Source organism: Elephantulus edwardii, unplaced genomic scaffold (assembly GCF_000299155.1).
Source record: "Elephantulus edwardii isolate Elephantulus edwardi_28Jun2011 unplaced genomic scaffold, EleEdw1.0 scaffold00032, whole genome shotgun sequence".
Lineage (NCBI taxonomy): Eukaryota > Metazoa > Chordata > Mammalia > Macroscelidea > Macroscelididae > Elephantulus > Elephantulus edwardii.
In genome coordinates, this window is record NW_006399782.1 from 3235913 (window position 1) to 3251678 (window position 15766).

The following is a 15766-nucleotide window of genomic DNA, read 5'->3' on the forward strand; positions in this document are numbered from 1 at the left end:
ATAAAAAAAATGTCAGTGAAATGTAACTGAAAACAAAATACTTAGAATCAGCCAAGTACATGGGCTCTTGAGAGCATGGCTTCACTGTGTATTAGTTTGCACACTAATAAAATGAGCACAAATAATAATATCAACTTCATGGGGCTTTTACGGGAGTCAAAGAGATAATAAAGACACAGAAATTGATTATAAAGGAGTTGGGTACATAGTAGGCACTCAGTAAATGTTTGCATTTTTTTAATTTAAATGTCTTCTTGGCAATGTGACTTAAAAAAATCCAGAGAATTTAGAAATAATGCTTTCTTCTACTGAATTTGCTGGAGAAGAGTTTTGAACATACCATAGACTGTCAAGAAAACAAATAGGTCTGTCTAGGAGAAGGTGAAACCAAGTTTCTCCTTGGAGGGTAGGATTTTGAAGCTCTGACTCCCATACTTTGAGCACATGGCCAGGAGAGACTTGTCCTTGGAGAAGGACACCATGCTTGGAAGGGTGGAGGGACAGTGCAGGAGAGGGAGATCCCAGATGACATGGACTGATAGTGACTGGGGCAAGGGGGTTGATGTGTTGGAACTAGTGAGACTGGCTCAGGACAGGGCAGGCTTTAGAGATGCTGTACATGGGGTCACTCTGGGTCACAGGTGACTTAATAGCATGTAACAACAACTGAATTAGTTCAGGTTAGTTGTTACATAACTGTTGTATACAGGTGAGTCAGAACCAAGCCACAGCTGACCCTCTAGCAGGTTTTTTGGTTTTGGGGTTTTTTTATTCTTTTTGTTCCTTTTTTATTGTGATTTTAACTAAAGTTTACAGAAATGTTGGCTTTTCATTCATTCATTCATTGTTGCACATTTTCCTCTCTTCCCCTCCCAGTTCACTTTTTTTTTTTTTTTTGAGATTACAATTAGACTTCCTGTGTGTGGTTGGAGAAAAGGAGGCATCCCTGCAGTATATAGAAGCTGGGAGCCCTGATGTGGGGTGGGTAGGGCAGGGAGAGAGAGACTCCAAAACCTGCCAATTACACCAGCTCATAAGCCTTGCTTACTTTCTTTTTTTTAAAAAAAAAAATAATTATTAATTTTAATGAAAGTTTACAGAGACTGAGGATTTCCATTCATTCATTGTTGCACTTTTCTCCCTGCCCACCCTCCCCCAGTTCACATTTTTTTAAAAAAAATATTCATTCATTGTTACATAATTTCCTCCCTCCCTCCCCTTCCCCAGTCCACTTTGCTATATACCTCTTATTCTGTACTGTTGTCATACAGATGACACCTAATCATATATTCCTCATCTCTTCCAATTGCAGTGTTCATTATTTATGCCCTCTTTCTCGGTTTCTCCCCAGCCCTCCACATTAATCCTGCTTTTTAATAGTGATGGTATGCAGTATTTGTCCTTTTGTTCTGAGATATTTCACTCAGCATAATGTCCTCTAGGGTCACCCATGTTCTGGCAGGTTTTTAAGAAGCAGTTAATCAACATAGAGGAGACTGCCCTTCCTTCTCCCATGGGGCTGCTAGTAAATGCAAACTGCATGCCTTCAGGATTGCAGCACAGGTTTTTACCACTGGGCCACCAGAGCTCCCTACATAACTCTTTAGGCTATCATTAATAAGACATGAAGTTTGACAAACTGCACCAATCCAAGGCTCTGCACTTGGTGAGAATGGTGCAGGAGAGGGCAGGGTTCATAGGTGGTGTTGAAAGGGTCGCTAAGAGTCACCGTAGCCTTGATGCCCCTAACTGTGCACACTCACAATGGTCTGTGTTCAGTGGCTGAGGAGACATGGAATACCTGCCCCTTCCTGCCCTCTCACCTGAGCCATGGTTCAGCACGGATTGGTGGAGGCTAGAAGACCCGAAGTAGGAATGTTGAGTGTAGCTGGTCAGAGCGGCGGGTGTGGAGCCAGGCAGCGCTGTCAGACTCTGGCTCTTTGTCACCAGCAGTGGGCTCTCATGCTTCCTAGCAAACTGGGAGTGGGGAGGGAAGGCATATGAATAAAGGACAGAGACTCTCAAAGCAGGGAAAGCCATCAGCCCTGTAGAATGCTGCAGAGAGAAGTTGGCCTCTGGAAAGCAGACCTGAACTATACCCAAAGCTTCTAGACACAACATGCTGTTGCTGATTTTATTAGGTGGTGGTGGTGTGTACCATAGAGTAGGAACCGACCCACAGCTGACCTTCCAGCAGGTTTTTAGAGGCAGTTTATTGCATGGAAGGAGACTGCCCATCCTTTTCCCATGGAGCAGCTGATGGCCTTGAACCGTGTGCCTTTGGAATTGCAGCACAGCTTCTTGCCACTAGGCCGCCAGAGCTTGATTTGGTTAGGCGCCACTGACTTCTTTCTAACTTGCAGCAGCCTCCTGTGGCAGAGTTGTACTTCTCCCCAGCCAGGCTTCTACAGGCTTTAATCTTTAGAAGAATCTTTAGGTCTTTCTCCCACAGAGCCACCAGGTGAGTGTGAAGCAATCTTTCAGTTAGCAGCTGCACATTTAAACACTGCACCACCAAGTTCTGTGCAGAAACAGTACAGCTACCCTCTACTATGCTCAGCTGTTTCTCAAAGAACTCCCAAGAGCCCTGTCACATAGCATAGCTTTTACTCCTGGAATCCTCCTGGACTTTATCAGGAGGTAGCATAACAAAGTGTTTAAGATTCGCCATGTGGAGTCAGAAATTGGGCAACTGGGATTGCCAGGTTTGGTTACTTATAAACGATTTGGTTCAAACCTTAGGCAAGTGACCTTAGGCAACCTTCTCTGTGCCTCCTTAGGCTCCTTTATAAAATAAGATTAATGTCTCCTGCCTCCAGAAACTCTATGAACTTTAATAAATGTTGATAGTTATAGAGGGGCTTCAGGCCTTTTGTTCACAGGGTCGTTATGAGTCATGCTCAACTCTAAGGCAACCAACAACAACAAACAGTTGTGAGAATTGAAAGAGATGATGCATACACTATGCATTGCACCAGATCTGCTTCTAAAAGTATTCAACAATGGTAAACAAGAACCAAATGAAAGAAGGCAGGAGAGCTACGGGACCTCTTCTAAAAGCAGAGTCCTCTAACTCCATGCCTCAGCTGAGGCAGTGACTATAATATGAGTGTCTGGGTGAGTGATGTGAGAGTTAATTATGTACAACGTTAAGGAACAACATTTTCTTTATACTTCAAGCACAAAAATGATGCTGTGTAATACGAGCTAACATGAGATCTAACTCAATAAACTCTGCTGTTGATTCAGAAACATCCCTCTTCTCAGTTCTGTCAAATCTGCTCTTAGGGAGGTGCCTCCTCAGACTAAGGTACTAAGGTTTTTAACAAAGATATTACTGCTTCCAAACAGACCTAAGCCTAAAATATTTTAGCTCAACGGGCATTTGATGGTACCTCCCCTTCTCATTAACTTTTGTAAAAAAAAAAATACCAAAAAAAGTCTTTGAGTTCTTAACTGCCTAACTAGAGTAGCAGAGAGTTCCACTAAGATGAGGTCCAGAGGCCCAGCATAGATAAACGAATGATTCCTTATCCCCTTTACCATCGATGCATCAATCTGAGCCAGAAGGCGAGGATTGTTCTGTTCCACTGCTTCCAGGCACTGAAGCATGGCTGTGACGTGAGCGTCACTTAGCAGGAAAGCAGTATCTGCAGAGAGATAAAGGGCAAGAGGGACATTAGCTTCCTTCTGTAGCCCTGCTCGAAGCTCAGGAAAGGGGACAGAAAGAAGGTGCAAATGAAGAGAACTTGGTCACTGTGGGGAGAAGGAGAAGCAGGGAAAGTACAGTATAGGAAAAGCTAAGTAATATGCAGGAAAGGAGGCCAAAACCAGAGGCTTCAGGATCAGAAAGACTAGAGATCTGAACTAGAAACAGGACAATCTGGATACAAAGATAATGCTGACAAATCGGAAAAATCTAACTATCGTCACTGAACAATGTGTGCCGAAATTACAGATATATAAAACAGCATTATTTTTTTTAAAGACCCAGATTCGAATCTTAGTTCATTAGCTAGGTGACAGTGGCCAAGTCACTGAATCTCCTTGAGCTCTGGTTCCCTGATTGGAAAATAAAGGTGAAAATATAAAATCCCAGAGTTATCGTGAAGAGTGTATGTATAAAATCACATAACAGCAATCGACACATAGGAAATTCTCAATAAAGGAACATTATTGGTTTGTATACATTGAAATAGGGGAATTCCTTAGCAAAAAGTGTGACTGTATTTTATGGAAAGTGAGAGAGAAGATTGGAGCCATGTTTCTAATCAGGATCTCTATGCCATCAAGTGAAGTAAGGCTCTTCAGGTTAGAGAGAGAGAGTGGATAGGGACAGGGAGGTGGCAGGGAATCAGGAAGCACATGGAGCCCCCCTGGCGCAGGGACCACCACCCACCTGTGTAGAATTTTCTGATGTACTGCCTGTCCCCCAGCAGAGGCCGGAGCTGGGCTGAGAGGCAATGACACTGTAAGCTGTGCTGCAGCCACAACTCCGCAACGGCGCGCTCGCTCACAGCCTCGGCGCTGCTTTGGCCATTCTCGTGCAAGCTGATGAACTGGGAGGCAAAGGGACACGAATCAAAACACATTCTGGAAGATACAGCAAGAGTGATGCCTAAGAACCTGAGGACTAGCATCTTGGAGTTGCTGAGGAAGGAGAGAAAAGGAAGGAATTAATGGCTTCACTGCTGGGTGACGAATTTAAGTGCTTAAGACATCATATAAGGTTTCAGAAAGAAGATTAAAGCTGCTAGATTTAGGTCTTTATGTGTTAACTCCCAAGAAGCACTGTTCTGATTTATATAAGGAAGAATGAACTTGATCGCTTTGCTTCTCTCCTAGAATCCTGGTAGCATCCAGTAAAAAAATATGACAAAAACTTGAGTGAAAGAATCTAGGGAAGGAAGCTCTGGTGGCCTAGTGGCAAGAAGCTGCACTGCAATCCCAAAGGCACGCAGTTCAAATCCACCAGATGCTTTACTGGAGAAGGAGGGGCAATCTCCTCTTGTGCCAGTCAGATCTGATTAGACAGCACACAACCAGAAAACAAAACAAAAAATCTAGGGGAAATGCCACCTAAGAGGAGCCATGCAAGCACCTCTATTTTACATTCTAGTCCATGGGAGGGAGCTCTGGTGACCTAATGGTCAGAAGCTGAGCTGTAAACCCAAAGGCGTGCAGTTTGAATCCACCAGCTTCCCCTCAGGACAAGAACAGGCAATCTCCTCCCGAGTGATTAAGTGCCTCTTAAACCACCCACCGGAGGGTCAGCTACGGGTTGGTTCTGACTCGATGGCACTCAACAACAGTAAGTCAAACAGGATTTTCTATTTGGAGCATCCTTCTACTCAGCTATTTCTAAAAAGCAATGTCTTACAGTTCATAATAAAAAAGCATGTGAACGGCAATTTTAATGTATGAATGACATTTATTTCCTCCTAAGGGGAAGTGACTATAGCAACACAGTTTAGAAAAAGGAAGGTAGATGAGGCTTAGTAAGGGGGTGGAGAATAGTGGGAAGGACAGAGAACATCTACATAGAAAGTCACTGGCTCTGGTCTGCTCCTTGGTTGTTCAGAAGCAAATTTCCTTTTTTTGACATCGTCTCAGCTGTACCTCTCAGAGGGGGTGGGGCAGACAAGTACTGACGACAGGTGATTAGATACTTGGCAGTTGATTATACTATTCTTGCTAATTTTGCATCTCTTTGGAAATTTCCACAATATGTATGGTTAAATAAAAACACACATAAACTCAATAGCAACTGTAAACTAACAGGAAGTCAGAGTGCTACGCTGGTTGCCAAAGCAGTAAGGAACACATCTGATTCCATCTAACACTGGCCTCCAAAAAGTCCACATTTCCTTCCATATTCATAGATATGGTGAATATAGTAACATTTTTTCATTTCTTCTCCAAAGGGGAAAAAGTGACCTGGACAATAGGCTTCTAAAGCTTATTAAAAAAAAATACATAAAAAAAATTAAAAAAAGAGGCTAGAAACACTCTCATTCAATTTATCCCTATATCCTAGATACATTATTCTCAGTTCACTGTTTTTAACCTCAGTTAATAAGAAACTTTGACAGACTCCACTCTTACAGCCTAAGAGATCCTTCAGGCAGACCATCAGACAATGAATGAAGTCTTTGGTTACACACCCCAGAACACACACACACACACACACACACACACACACACACATCCCCTCTTCTTTGCTCCTTACCTTCTCCACATGAAGGGCTGAGTGGGGACTGAGCCACCGAATGTCCTTCACAAACTGCCAGTAATCGGCCTGGTGGCAACATACCTGAAACAACACACAAGTGAGCAAATCACAGCCAGTCAGGGGCAGACCTTCAAAGTGCCGACATTCAAAGAGAGGACGAAGGACCGAGCTGTCATTCGTCTCAGCAATGATTCTCAGCCACAATTAAAGGAAATCCTACATCTTTTCACTTCTTCGAAGGATAATCCTTCAAATGCATTTCAATCATCCTTTCATTGATAGAAAACATTATGGAGGGAGACTGGCTTCCAGCATGATGGCTTTAAAGAGTTCCACTGGGCCGCTTCATGAGAAGGCAGGAAAAATTATTTAAAAAACAATCATTCAAAGCATCTCGACGTGGTCTTAAGAGCTAATGGCAAATGAAGAAACATCTATTTGGAAAAATCTATGACCATTAAGAAAGGCAAGAGTGTGTAGTATTTAAACCAGAATCATTCTCTCTCCCCAAACCTATTTCTATTCCGTGAAGATTCTCCTCTAGACTGCTTTAGCCAAGAGCACAGGCCTGCCTCTTCCTGCAGCTCCCAGGAAGGGCTTTCTTCCCAGAAACAGCAGGACTCAGGCATTTCTAATCCTGCTTCCTGCTGCTGATATGAGTGAGACCAAGAGGTGGAGGCTCCCTTCTTTCATCCAGCCCTACTCATAAAGCAGAGAATCAACCTTGGGTATGGCAGGCTGGGAATACTGGGGACCTCATAGTCCTTCCCTTGGCTCATGAGTTTCATAGCAAGCCAAGCTGACCCCAGGCTGCTACCTCTCTTCTCTGGACATTTAGCTACTAGAGCCTAAGAGATTCTCCTAGATAAGACTACCTTTGTTCCCACTCCCAGCTTCAAGCCCCAACTCAGAGATTTTTTTTAGTGGGGAGAAGCAGGCCATAAAGCAGACAGCTACAAATCTCTCCCCAAAGGATGGACTTTATTTGCACCAAAGCAAAAAGAAATGTAAACTGAAGGAAGCTCTGAAGAACAATTAGGATGAAGCAAAAAGCAACTGGGTGGAGAATCAGGGGAACTAATGAAGACACAGCCTAGACTTTAGGTTGGTTTGTAGAGACACCATATCAGAACAGATCCGCTGCACTGAACACTAATGACCACAAACCAGAAGACTTGTGGGATGATACCAAGGACAGCATACAACAAGAAACAAAAAGGTCATTAATAAGACAATAAATAAAAGGCCAAAATAAACGTCAGAAGAGACTCTGCAACTGGCTTTTAAGTGTACAGAAACTAAAGTAAAAGGAAGAAATGATACAACAAGAGAGCTGAAATGAAGATCTCAAAAGAATTGAGAAGACAAAGAAAAGTACTATAATGAAATGTGCAAAGACCTGGAGTTAGAAAATTAAAAAGGGAGGTACATGTTCAACATTTCTAAAGCCGAAAGAAATTAAGAAAAAATAATTCAAGTCTTGAGTCACAATAGTAAAGGATACTATGGGCAAAATATTGAAAGATGCATTTAAAAAAATCAAAAGATGATGAAATATACTGATTCACTGTACCACAAGAACTGGTTGGCAATGACTCAATTTCACAGATAGCCTATGATCAAGACCCAATGATACTGAAAGAAGAAGTCCAGGCTACCCTGAAGGCATTGATAGAAGGGGAGAAAAAGCTTCAGGAACTGATGGAATACCAGCTGAGGTGTTTCAACAAACAGATGCAGCCTCCTTGGATGTGCTCACTCATATATGTCAAGAAATTTGGAAGACACGTACCTAGCCAACCAAATGAAAGAGATCTACTTTTGTGCCTTTGCAAAAAAAAAAAAAATCAGAATATGGAAAGTGATGAAGAGTATCATACACAAGTAAAACATTGCTAAAGATAAAAAAAAAAGGTTGAAGTAGTACACTGACAAGGAGCATCCAGAAATTCAAGCTGGATTCAGAAGAGGTTATGATGCAAAGGACATCATTGCTAATTTCACATAGATCTTGACTAAAAGCAGAGAATACCAGAAAGATGTTGCTGTTGTTGTTGTTGTTATGTGCCATCAAGTCTCCTGCGACTCATAGCGACCCTATGTACAACAGCCCTAAACCCTGCTCTATCCTGTGACAATTTATTATCTCCGACACACCTACTCCCATTACCCCAGTCACTGAATCAATCCATCTCATCAAGGGTCTTACTCTCCAAGTCCCTCTCCAAGGACTGGTCCCTCCTTACAACATGTCCAAAGTATGTCAGACGAAGCTTCAGAATCCTTGCCTCCAAGGAGCAGCCTGGCTTCACCCTTTCCAGGACAAACCTGTTTGTTCTCTTAGCAGTTCATGGTATATTCAATACTCTTCTCCAACACCACAGCTCAAAGGCATCAATTCTTCTATAATCCCTAGTCATTGTCCAGCTCTCTGACGCATAGCAAGTGACTGCAAAGACCATGGCCTGTATCAGACGCACCTTAGTCTCCAGACTGCCATCGTTGCTCTTCAGTATTTTAGAGAGGTCTCTAACCACAGACTTTCCCATCACAATATATCTTTTCATTCCCTGGCTGCTGATGCCAAGAGAAATATGTATACTTGTTATTTTATTGGCAATGTAAAGATATTTGACTATGTGGATATATTGAAAAGGGTGAGGATCCCAAAACACTTAACAATACTCATGTGGAATCTGTACATACATATGCCAGTAAGCAACAGTTTGAATAGAACAAGATGTTACTCTGTGGTTTAAAATTATAAAAGGTGTGAGGCAGGGCTGCATCCGTTCCCTATGCCTATTCATTCAGTAGGGAAATCTGGTGGCTTAGCAGTAAGGAGTTATACTGACAATCCAAAGAAAGGTAGTTCAAATTCACCAAATGTTAAAAGGGAGAAAGATAGGTAATCTCTCCTGAGCAGTTTATAGGCTCTGAAAACCTGCTGGAAAGTCTGGCATGAGTTTATTCCAACTTAATAGCACATAACAAGCACCACATTCATTCTTTATGACAAGCAAATAACCCAAGAAGCTAGATTATACAAAGAAGAATGTGGGCTGGGGGACGGGGAAGAAAAAAAGAAGAATGGCATCAAGCTTGGAGGAAGACTCATCACACTGTACATTATGGCTATGACACAGCCCTGTTTGTCGAAAGTGATGGAGACTTGAAGCATTTACTGAAGATCAAAGACTACATACTTCAATATGGATTATATCTCAATATCATGAAAATAAAAATCTTCACCACTAGATCATTATTGAACATCATGATAGATGGAGAAAAGACTGAAGTTGTCAATGGTTTTCACTTTACTTGGATCTGCAATCAACACCAATGGTAGCGGCAGTCAAGAAATCAAAACATGTGTTACTTTGAAATATCCACTGTCAAAGACCTTTCCAAAGTGCTAAAGTGAAAGGATGTCCCTTTAAAGACGAAGGTGTGCCTGACCCAAGCCATAGTATTTTCCATTGCCTCATATGCATGTGAAAGTTGGATAATAAATAAGGAGGATCAAAGAAGAAATTAAATCTTTGCATTTTGGTATTAGTGAAAACTAGTGAATATATCCTGAACTGCCAAAAGTACAAACAAATCTGTTCTGGAAGATGTACAGTCAGCATATTTAATCTCACACACTTTTGGCATGTTGTCAAGAGGGGTCAGTCCAGTGAGCTCTGGTGGCCTAGTAGCAAGAAGCTGCACTGCAATCCCAGAGGTGTGCGGTTCAAATCCACCAGATGCTCTGCTGGAGAAGGAGGAACAATCTCCTCCTGTGCCAGTCAGATCCGATTTGACGGTACACACAAAAATAATAAAAAAATTTTAAAAAGAGGGGTCAGTCCCTTGAAAAGGGCAATATGATTGAATAAAGAGTAAAAGAGTGGAATGCTTTCAACAACATAGACTAATACAGTGACTACCAATGGGCTTAAGCTGAGCAGACTGTGAGGATGGCATAACACTGGACAGGGTGTCATTCTATTGTACATAGAATAATGTCAACCTGTTGACACCGAAGAACAAAAACAATTGTTTGGAGGAGTCTACTTAGGCTCAAAACTATCACACACCTACATTTACTCCAATATGATTAACAGCTCACTTTTCAGCAGAAACAATGGTGAACAAAAGGCAGTGGAACAACTGTTCCAATTGAACAAATGTTCAACTGTCAATCAAGAAGTCCATACCTAGTAAAGCTATCTTTCAAAAATAAAGGCACTACCAAGTGAAAAAGACTGAGCAAATTTGCTCCTAATAGGCCCACTTCACAAAAAATACTACAGATCATGCAACAATTAATGATTTTTTTTAAGTGAACTAGGGAGTGAGGGGTAGGAAGGAAAATGTGCAACAATGAATGAATGAAAATGCAGCTTTTCTGTAAACTTTGGTTAAAATTACAATTTTTTAAAATAAGGAAGAAAGGAGGAAAAATACTACAGTAAGTTCTTTAGATGAAAGTGACCTTGGGCCATAATTCAAACACAAATGTATGAATAAAAAGGCTATCCAGTAAAAGAATCCATTTTCAAACCCTGATTCCTTCCCATTCAGATGTACAAAATTTCTTAAAATGGTTGAAAATGTTTTCATTAAAAGCTAGAATGGATGTCTTCAGTCCCTACTGCACACATGAATAAGTTCAGAAAGACCTGCTACGTGGTGAGATAGAACCTTGAGAAAGAAATTCTCAAGCTGAACATATTAACAAAATCTTTATATTATAAAACCTTAGCTCAGTTGTACCTGTTAGCATTTCCACTTTAATAATTATGTGTATGTGCTGCAATCCCTAAGGCATGCGGTTCGAATCCACCAGATGCTCTGCTGGGGAAGGAGGGGCAATCTCCTCCTGTACCAGTCAGATCTGACTTGACTGTAAATAATAACAACAAAAAATATGTGTAATGATAAAATAAGTATTTTTATGAACACTGAGTAGTATGCTCTGAAAAGCCTCAAAACAAGTTGCTGTTGTTATGTGTTGTCAGGTATAAGTCAAAGAGACCCTATGAACCCCGTCCTATTCTGCACTGTCCTCATCATCCCTGCCATACTTGAACCCATTGCTGCAGTCAATTGACTCTGTCAATCCATCTTGTTGAGGTCTTTCTCTCCTTCACTGATTCTCCACCTTTGCAAGCATATTGCCCCTATTCTGCCCCTCTCCAAAGAATAGCCTCTCCTAACAATATGCCCAAAGTATGTGAGATGAAATTTTACCATCTTTGCCTCTATGGAGCATTCTGATTGCACTTTCTCCAAGACATAACCGTTTGTTCTTTTAGCCGTCCATGGGATATTTAGTACTCTTCTCCAATACCATAATTCAAAAGCATTAATTTTTCTGTCATCTTTATTCACTGTCCAGCTTTCAGATGCACTGCAGGTGATTGGAAAGAACACAGGTTGAATCAACAGCACCTTAGTCTTCAAACTGACATTATTGTTCTTCAGGACTTTGGAGAGGTCCCTAACAGCAGACCTTCCCAATGCGATATACTCCTAATCTCCTGACTTTTGGTACCAAGGGTGTTGACTGTATATCCAAGTAAGATGAAAATTAACTATTTCAATATTTTCTCCTTTCTTCATTATGTTACCTATTAGTCCAGCTGAGGTTTATCTTTCAAAACGTATTTCCCAGCCAATGATTAAATGGTTATTTTGTGCTTAAGTATTTATTGTATTAAGGAGAGAAGATTAGAATAGGATATAAGCCCCACCTTACTAGAAGCTTACATAAACTGATGTTCTCTTTTTTGGGACATCTGCTTTCAATGAATTGTCTACAAAGCTCATCAGTCTCTGCAAAACTAGCCAGTATATCTACAGTCATGTGAGTCATTCCCCTGATGGGTCTGAGTCTCTAGCAGACATTTAACAATGAACCACTGAACCCAAGGGACATAGAGGAGCTGGAGAACTGAACAAAGGAAGTGCTACTGATGTTAGAAATCATAGAGTTATCCAGCAAATCAAGTATTTGGGACAGCATTGACTCAACACTTCTTATTAATTTTAGCAGAACAAATTATGAATATAGTCCAGTGGTGAGGATTTTTCTCTTCTTGAGGATGAGACATAATGCATGTTTAAGGTTATGGTTTTTTATCTTCTGCAGCAAGTTATTTCAGGTCCTCCTCACTTTCAGCAAGTAAGGCTGTGCCCTCTGCATAACGCAGGTTGTTGATGAGTCTTCCTGCAATCCTGATGCTACATTCCTCCTCACAAAGCCCAGCTTCCCAGTTGATCTGTTCTGCACACTGATTGAAAAGGTATGGAGACAGGATGCATCCCTGACACATTTCCTGATTTCAATTCATCTCATTCATTATGTTTTTAAAAATTAATCACCATTGAATTATGCCCACCATTTCCTTCACTGCACTCCTTTAGATCACTAATTTAGTATAAAGATATTCAAAGTAGTAAAAATACATAATGTATCATTAGTGTTTATATCCCCTACAAGGATGTAGAATTGTAAGAGTGCATATGTATAGAAAAAGTTTGGGTATTATACCCCCAATCAGCTGAAAGAAGGTGAGTTGACATGTTTTAAATAAAGTGAGTTATATTTATTACTATTGCTTGATTATTCTTAGTCAACAATCCTGATTAAAGCTTTTCCAGTTCTTATCAAGAAATGAGATAACAATTTTCAGTTTAATAAAATGACATTATTAAGACAAATTTTGTGCATCTGAGGGGAAAACAAGAAGAGATGCTGTGAGACTAATCATGAGATGGCACAACAATTAAATGTGAGTGGTAATAAAGAACTATAATAGAAAACCAGAAATAGATTCAAAGACACTGATGATTAAGCGTATTCCAAATAAATTACAAAGGAGTGGTCTAAAATGGGAGGGAGAAGTAATATAACAGAAGAAACCACTGGAAGATATTTTCCATAATTTCAGAGTAAAAAATCCCTTTTCGAGTATTACACAAGGCTCAGAAGCCATAAAATAAATTATTAATTTGATTTACTAAACATCAGACATTTCTGCATAGTAAAAGATACAATAAATGTCACTAGGAAAAAAATTATTTCCAAATCACATCACAAAGGAAGAAGTTATTTCCTTAACAGATAAAGAATTCCTGTAAACCAGCAAGAAAGACAAACCAAGAGGAAAATGGAAGGATGGAGGAGTTTGGCAGGTAAAAGGGGATGACTGCATTTACACAGAAAATAAATGTAATAGCTCCTCTATTGTGGTGAAAACAAAACAAACCACCCATTGCCATCAAGCTGATTGTGACTCACAGTTATACTGTGAATCAAGGACAGACTAGAGCTGCCTGTAGGATTGGCAAGACTGTAAACCTTTTCAGAAGTAGACTGCCTAGTCTCTCTTCCTCAAAAAGGCTTGTGGGTTTGAATCGCAGACCTTTTGGTTACGAAATGAATTCTTCAATTTCTATGCCACTATGAGCCTTAACTCAACAGGAAGAAAGTATTTTTTTTTATCAGCAACACTCAAACAGCTGACTAAAATTCTATATATTAGCCAGGTTGTGAAGAATCAGATAATCTTCTACACTATTGGTGAGAGAGTATGTAGATATAAGGACCTGGAGCACAGGTTAGCAGTAAGTGTCAAAAGTTCAATGCATGTATTTTTTTAACCTACTAACTTCTACCCGTGGTGGACAGTGTTTGGTGGAGCTCCCCGATTAAAACAAGCTTGGAAGCAGGAGTGGCATCCACTTCTGAAATGGCTTGCCTCTGGAAACTCTATGAACAGTGCTCAGGTCTTGCGTTCATAGGGTCGCTATGAGTCGCCTACAACTCGATGGCACTTAACAACAACAACAACTAACTTCTAAAGAATCAGAGGATACTTTGATAAACTACATCTCTATCAAGTATATAAGTAGGAATTATATACAGTTGAAGATATTCCACTTAATACTGAAAATATATTTTGATATGTAATCAGACTAGTATCTATGGGTTCAAGCAACTCGACGGCACATAACAGCATCTTTGGGTTATCTTAAAATGCTTATCTCTTTTTTTCATACCTTTTAATTTTATAATAAATTTGAACACTTAATACCTGAGTTTGGCAGTTATTTTATTGCTAATATCAAACATCATTTTCTAGCCATATATTACAGCTCATTCTTTGATTTCTAATTTAGCTTTATATACTTTTATATCATATATATTGTTTTTAAGGGTACATATATTAACTGAAGAATTTTATACCTACAGGAATTATTTCCTTACATTTATTATATCACATAAAGTAAAAACCATAATGTTTAACCATCAAGGACAGTGTTACGAGGAGTTCCCAGATTGATTCAGGTTTGAACATAGTGAAATTATGTTAGTTACTACAGGGTTCAGCTCTCTTGTTCATAGGGTCACTATGACTCGTATTCAACTTGACAGCACTTAACCATTGCTAAGTAAGACTAGTGTTGTTGTATTTTGTCAGAACGTTCTTCTAAGTTGTACAGCACTCTCTATCAATTTGCTGTACTGAGGTAATCTAGGTTTGCTGTGATGTTGAACCTTGTGCCATGGGGGTGTCAAATGCCAAAACAGTTGCCCAAGGTGGACAGTGTTCAGTGGAGCTCCCAGTTTAAGACAGGTTTGTAAGCGGGATTGGCATCCACTTCCTAAACAACATGCCTCTGGAAACTCTATGAACTTGGAGAAATGACGACAGTTATAAAAAAGCTTTAGGTCTTTTGTTCATAGAGTTGCTATGAGTTGTGCTATACTCAATGGCAATCAACACCAACAATAACAACTTTACTTTTAGAATTATTTGTACACAGTGCAACATTCTCTTTTAAAAATTATTTTTCTTTTATATTTGTTTGCATACAAATTCATATGCATTGTGTTTTATTTATATATACTGTGTTTCACACATTCCTCTATATTCACATCTGTGTTTCATAGTTTCACTCACCTACATTGTGTTTTATAAAATCAATCACCATACCCATCATTATCCCACCTTTTCAGGTCTCCACTGGATCCTTTCCAATTTCTTCAACCCCTCACTCTGCCCACATAACTCGGTGCCCTCAAGATTTCACCACCTCCTCCATCCTCAGACTCCCTCCTCCCTCCCCTTCACCCTCTGGACTTTTGTAGACATCTTACTAGTAATCCTTCTATTTTTACAGTAATTGTCCTTATGAAACGGAGTTAATTCAGTATAATTACACTGAAGTATTCTTATTAGCAAAAATTATTAAAAGCAATCTAAATGTCCATCAATGGATAACTTGTAAAATAAATTATAGTCTATATACAATACAATATTATAAAATGACCATTGTACAACACAGCATATTATTAAAATTTTCTTTTAATAAGCATAAAATGTCTCTGGAAAGAAACTAGTAAATAGTAGTTATCCAGTGAAATGAAAAAGGAACAAGACATTTTATTGTATATAGTTTTATTCTTGTTTTCAAAACTGTGTAAATGTCTTGTATATACCAAAAATAAATGTTTTAAAAGAAAATTATAGAATAGTA

The 15766-nt window shown here is 39.8% G+C and overlaps 1 protein-coding gene across 1 annotated transcript in view; it reads right to left on the minus strand.

Annotated features, from left to right (window-relative positions):
• Positions 1–15766, minus strand: part of KIAA0226 (KIAA0226 ortholog) — a 118025-nt gene that overhangs the window by 27267 nt on the left and 74992 nt on the right. The window contains exons 3-6 of the mRNA XM_006884205.1: positions 6230–6313; positions 4400–4559; positions 3544–3650; positions 1824–1977 (exon numbers count right to left, since the gene is read on the minus strand). Coding sequence (XP_006884267.1) covers positions 1824–1977; positions 3544–3650; positions 4400–4559; positions 6230–6313 — 505 coding nt within the window. The remainder of the gene's footprint in view (positions 1–1823; positions 1978–3543; positions 3651–4399; positions 4560–6229; positions 6314–15766) is intronic.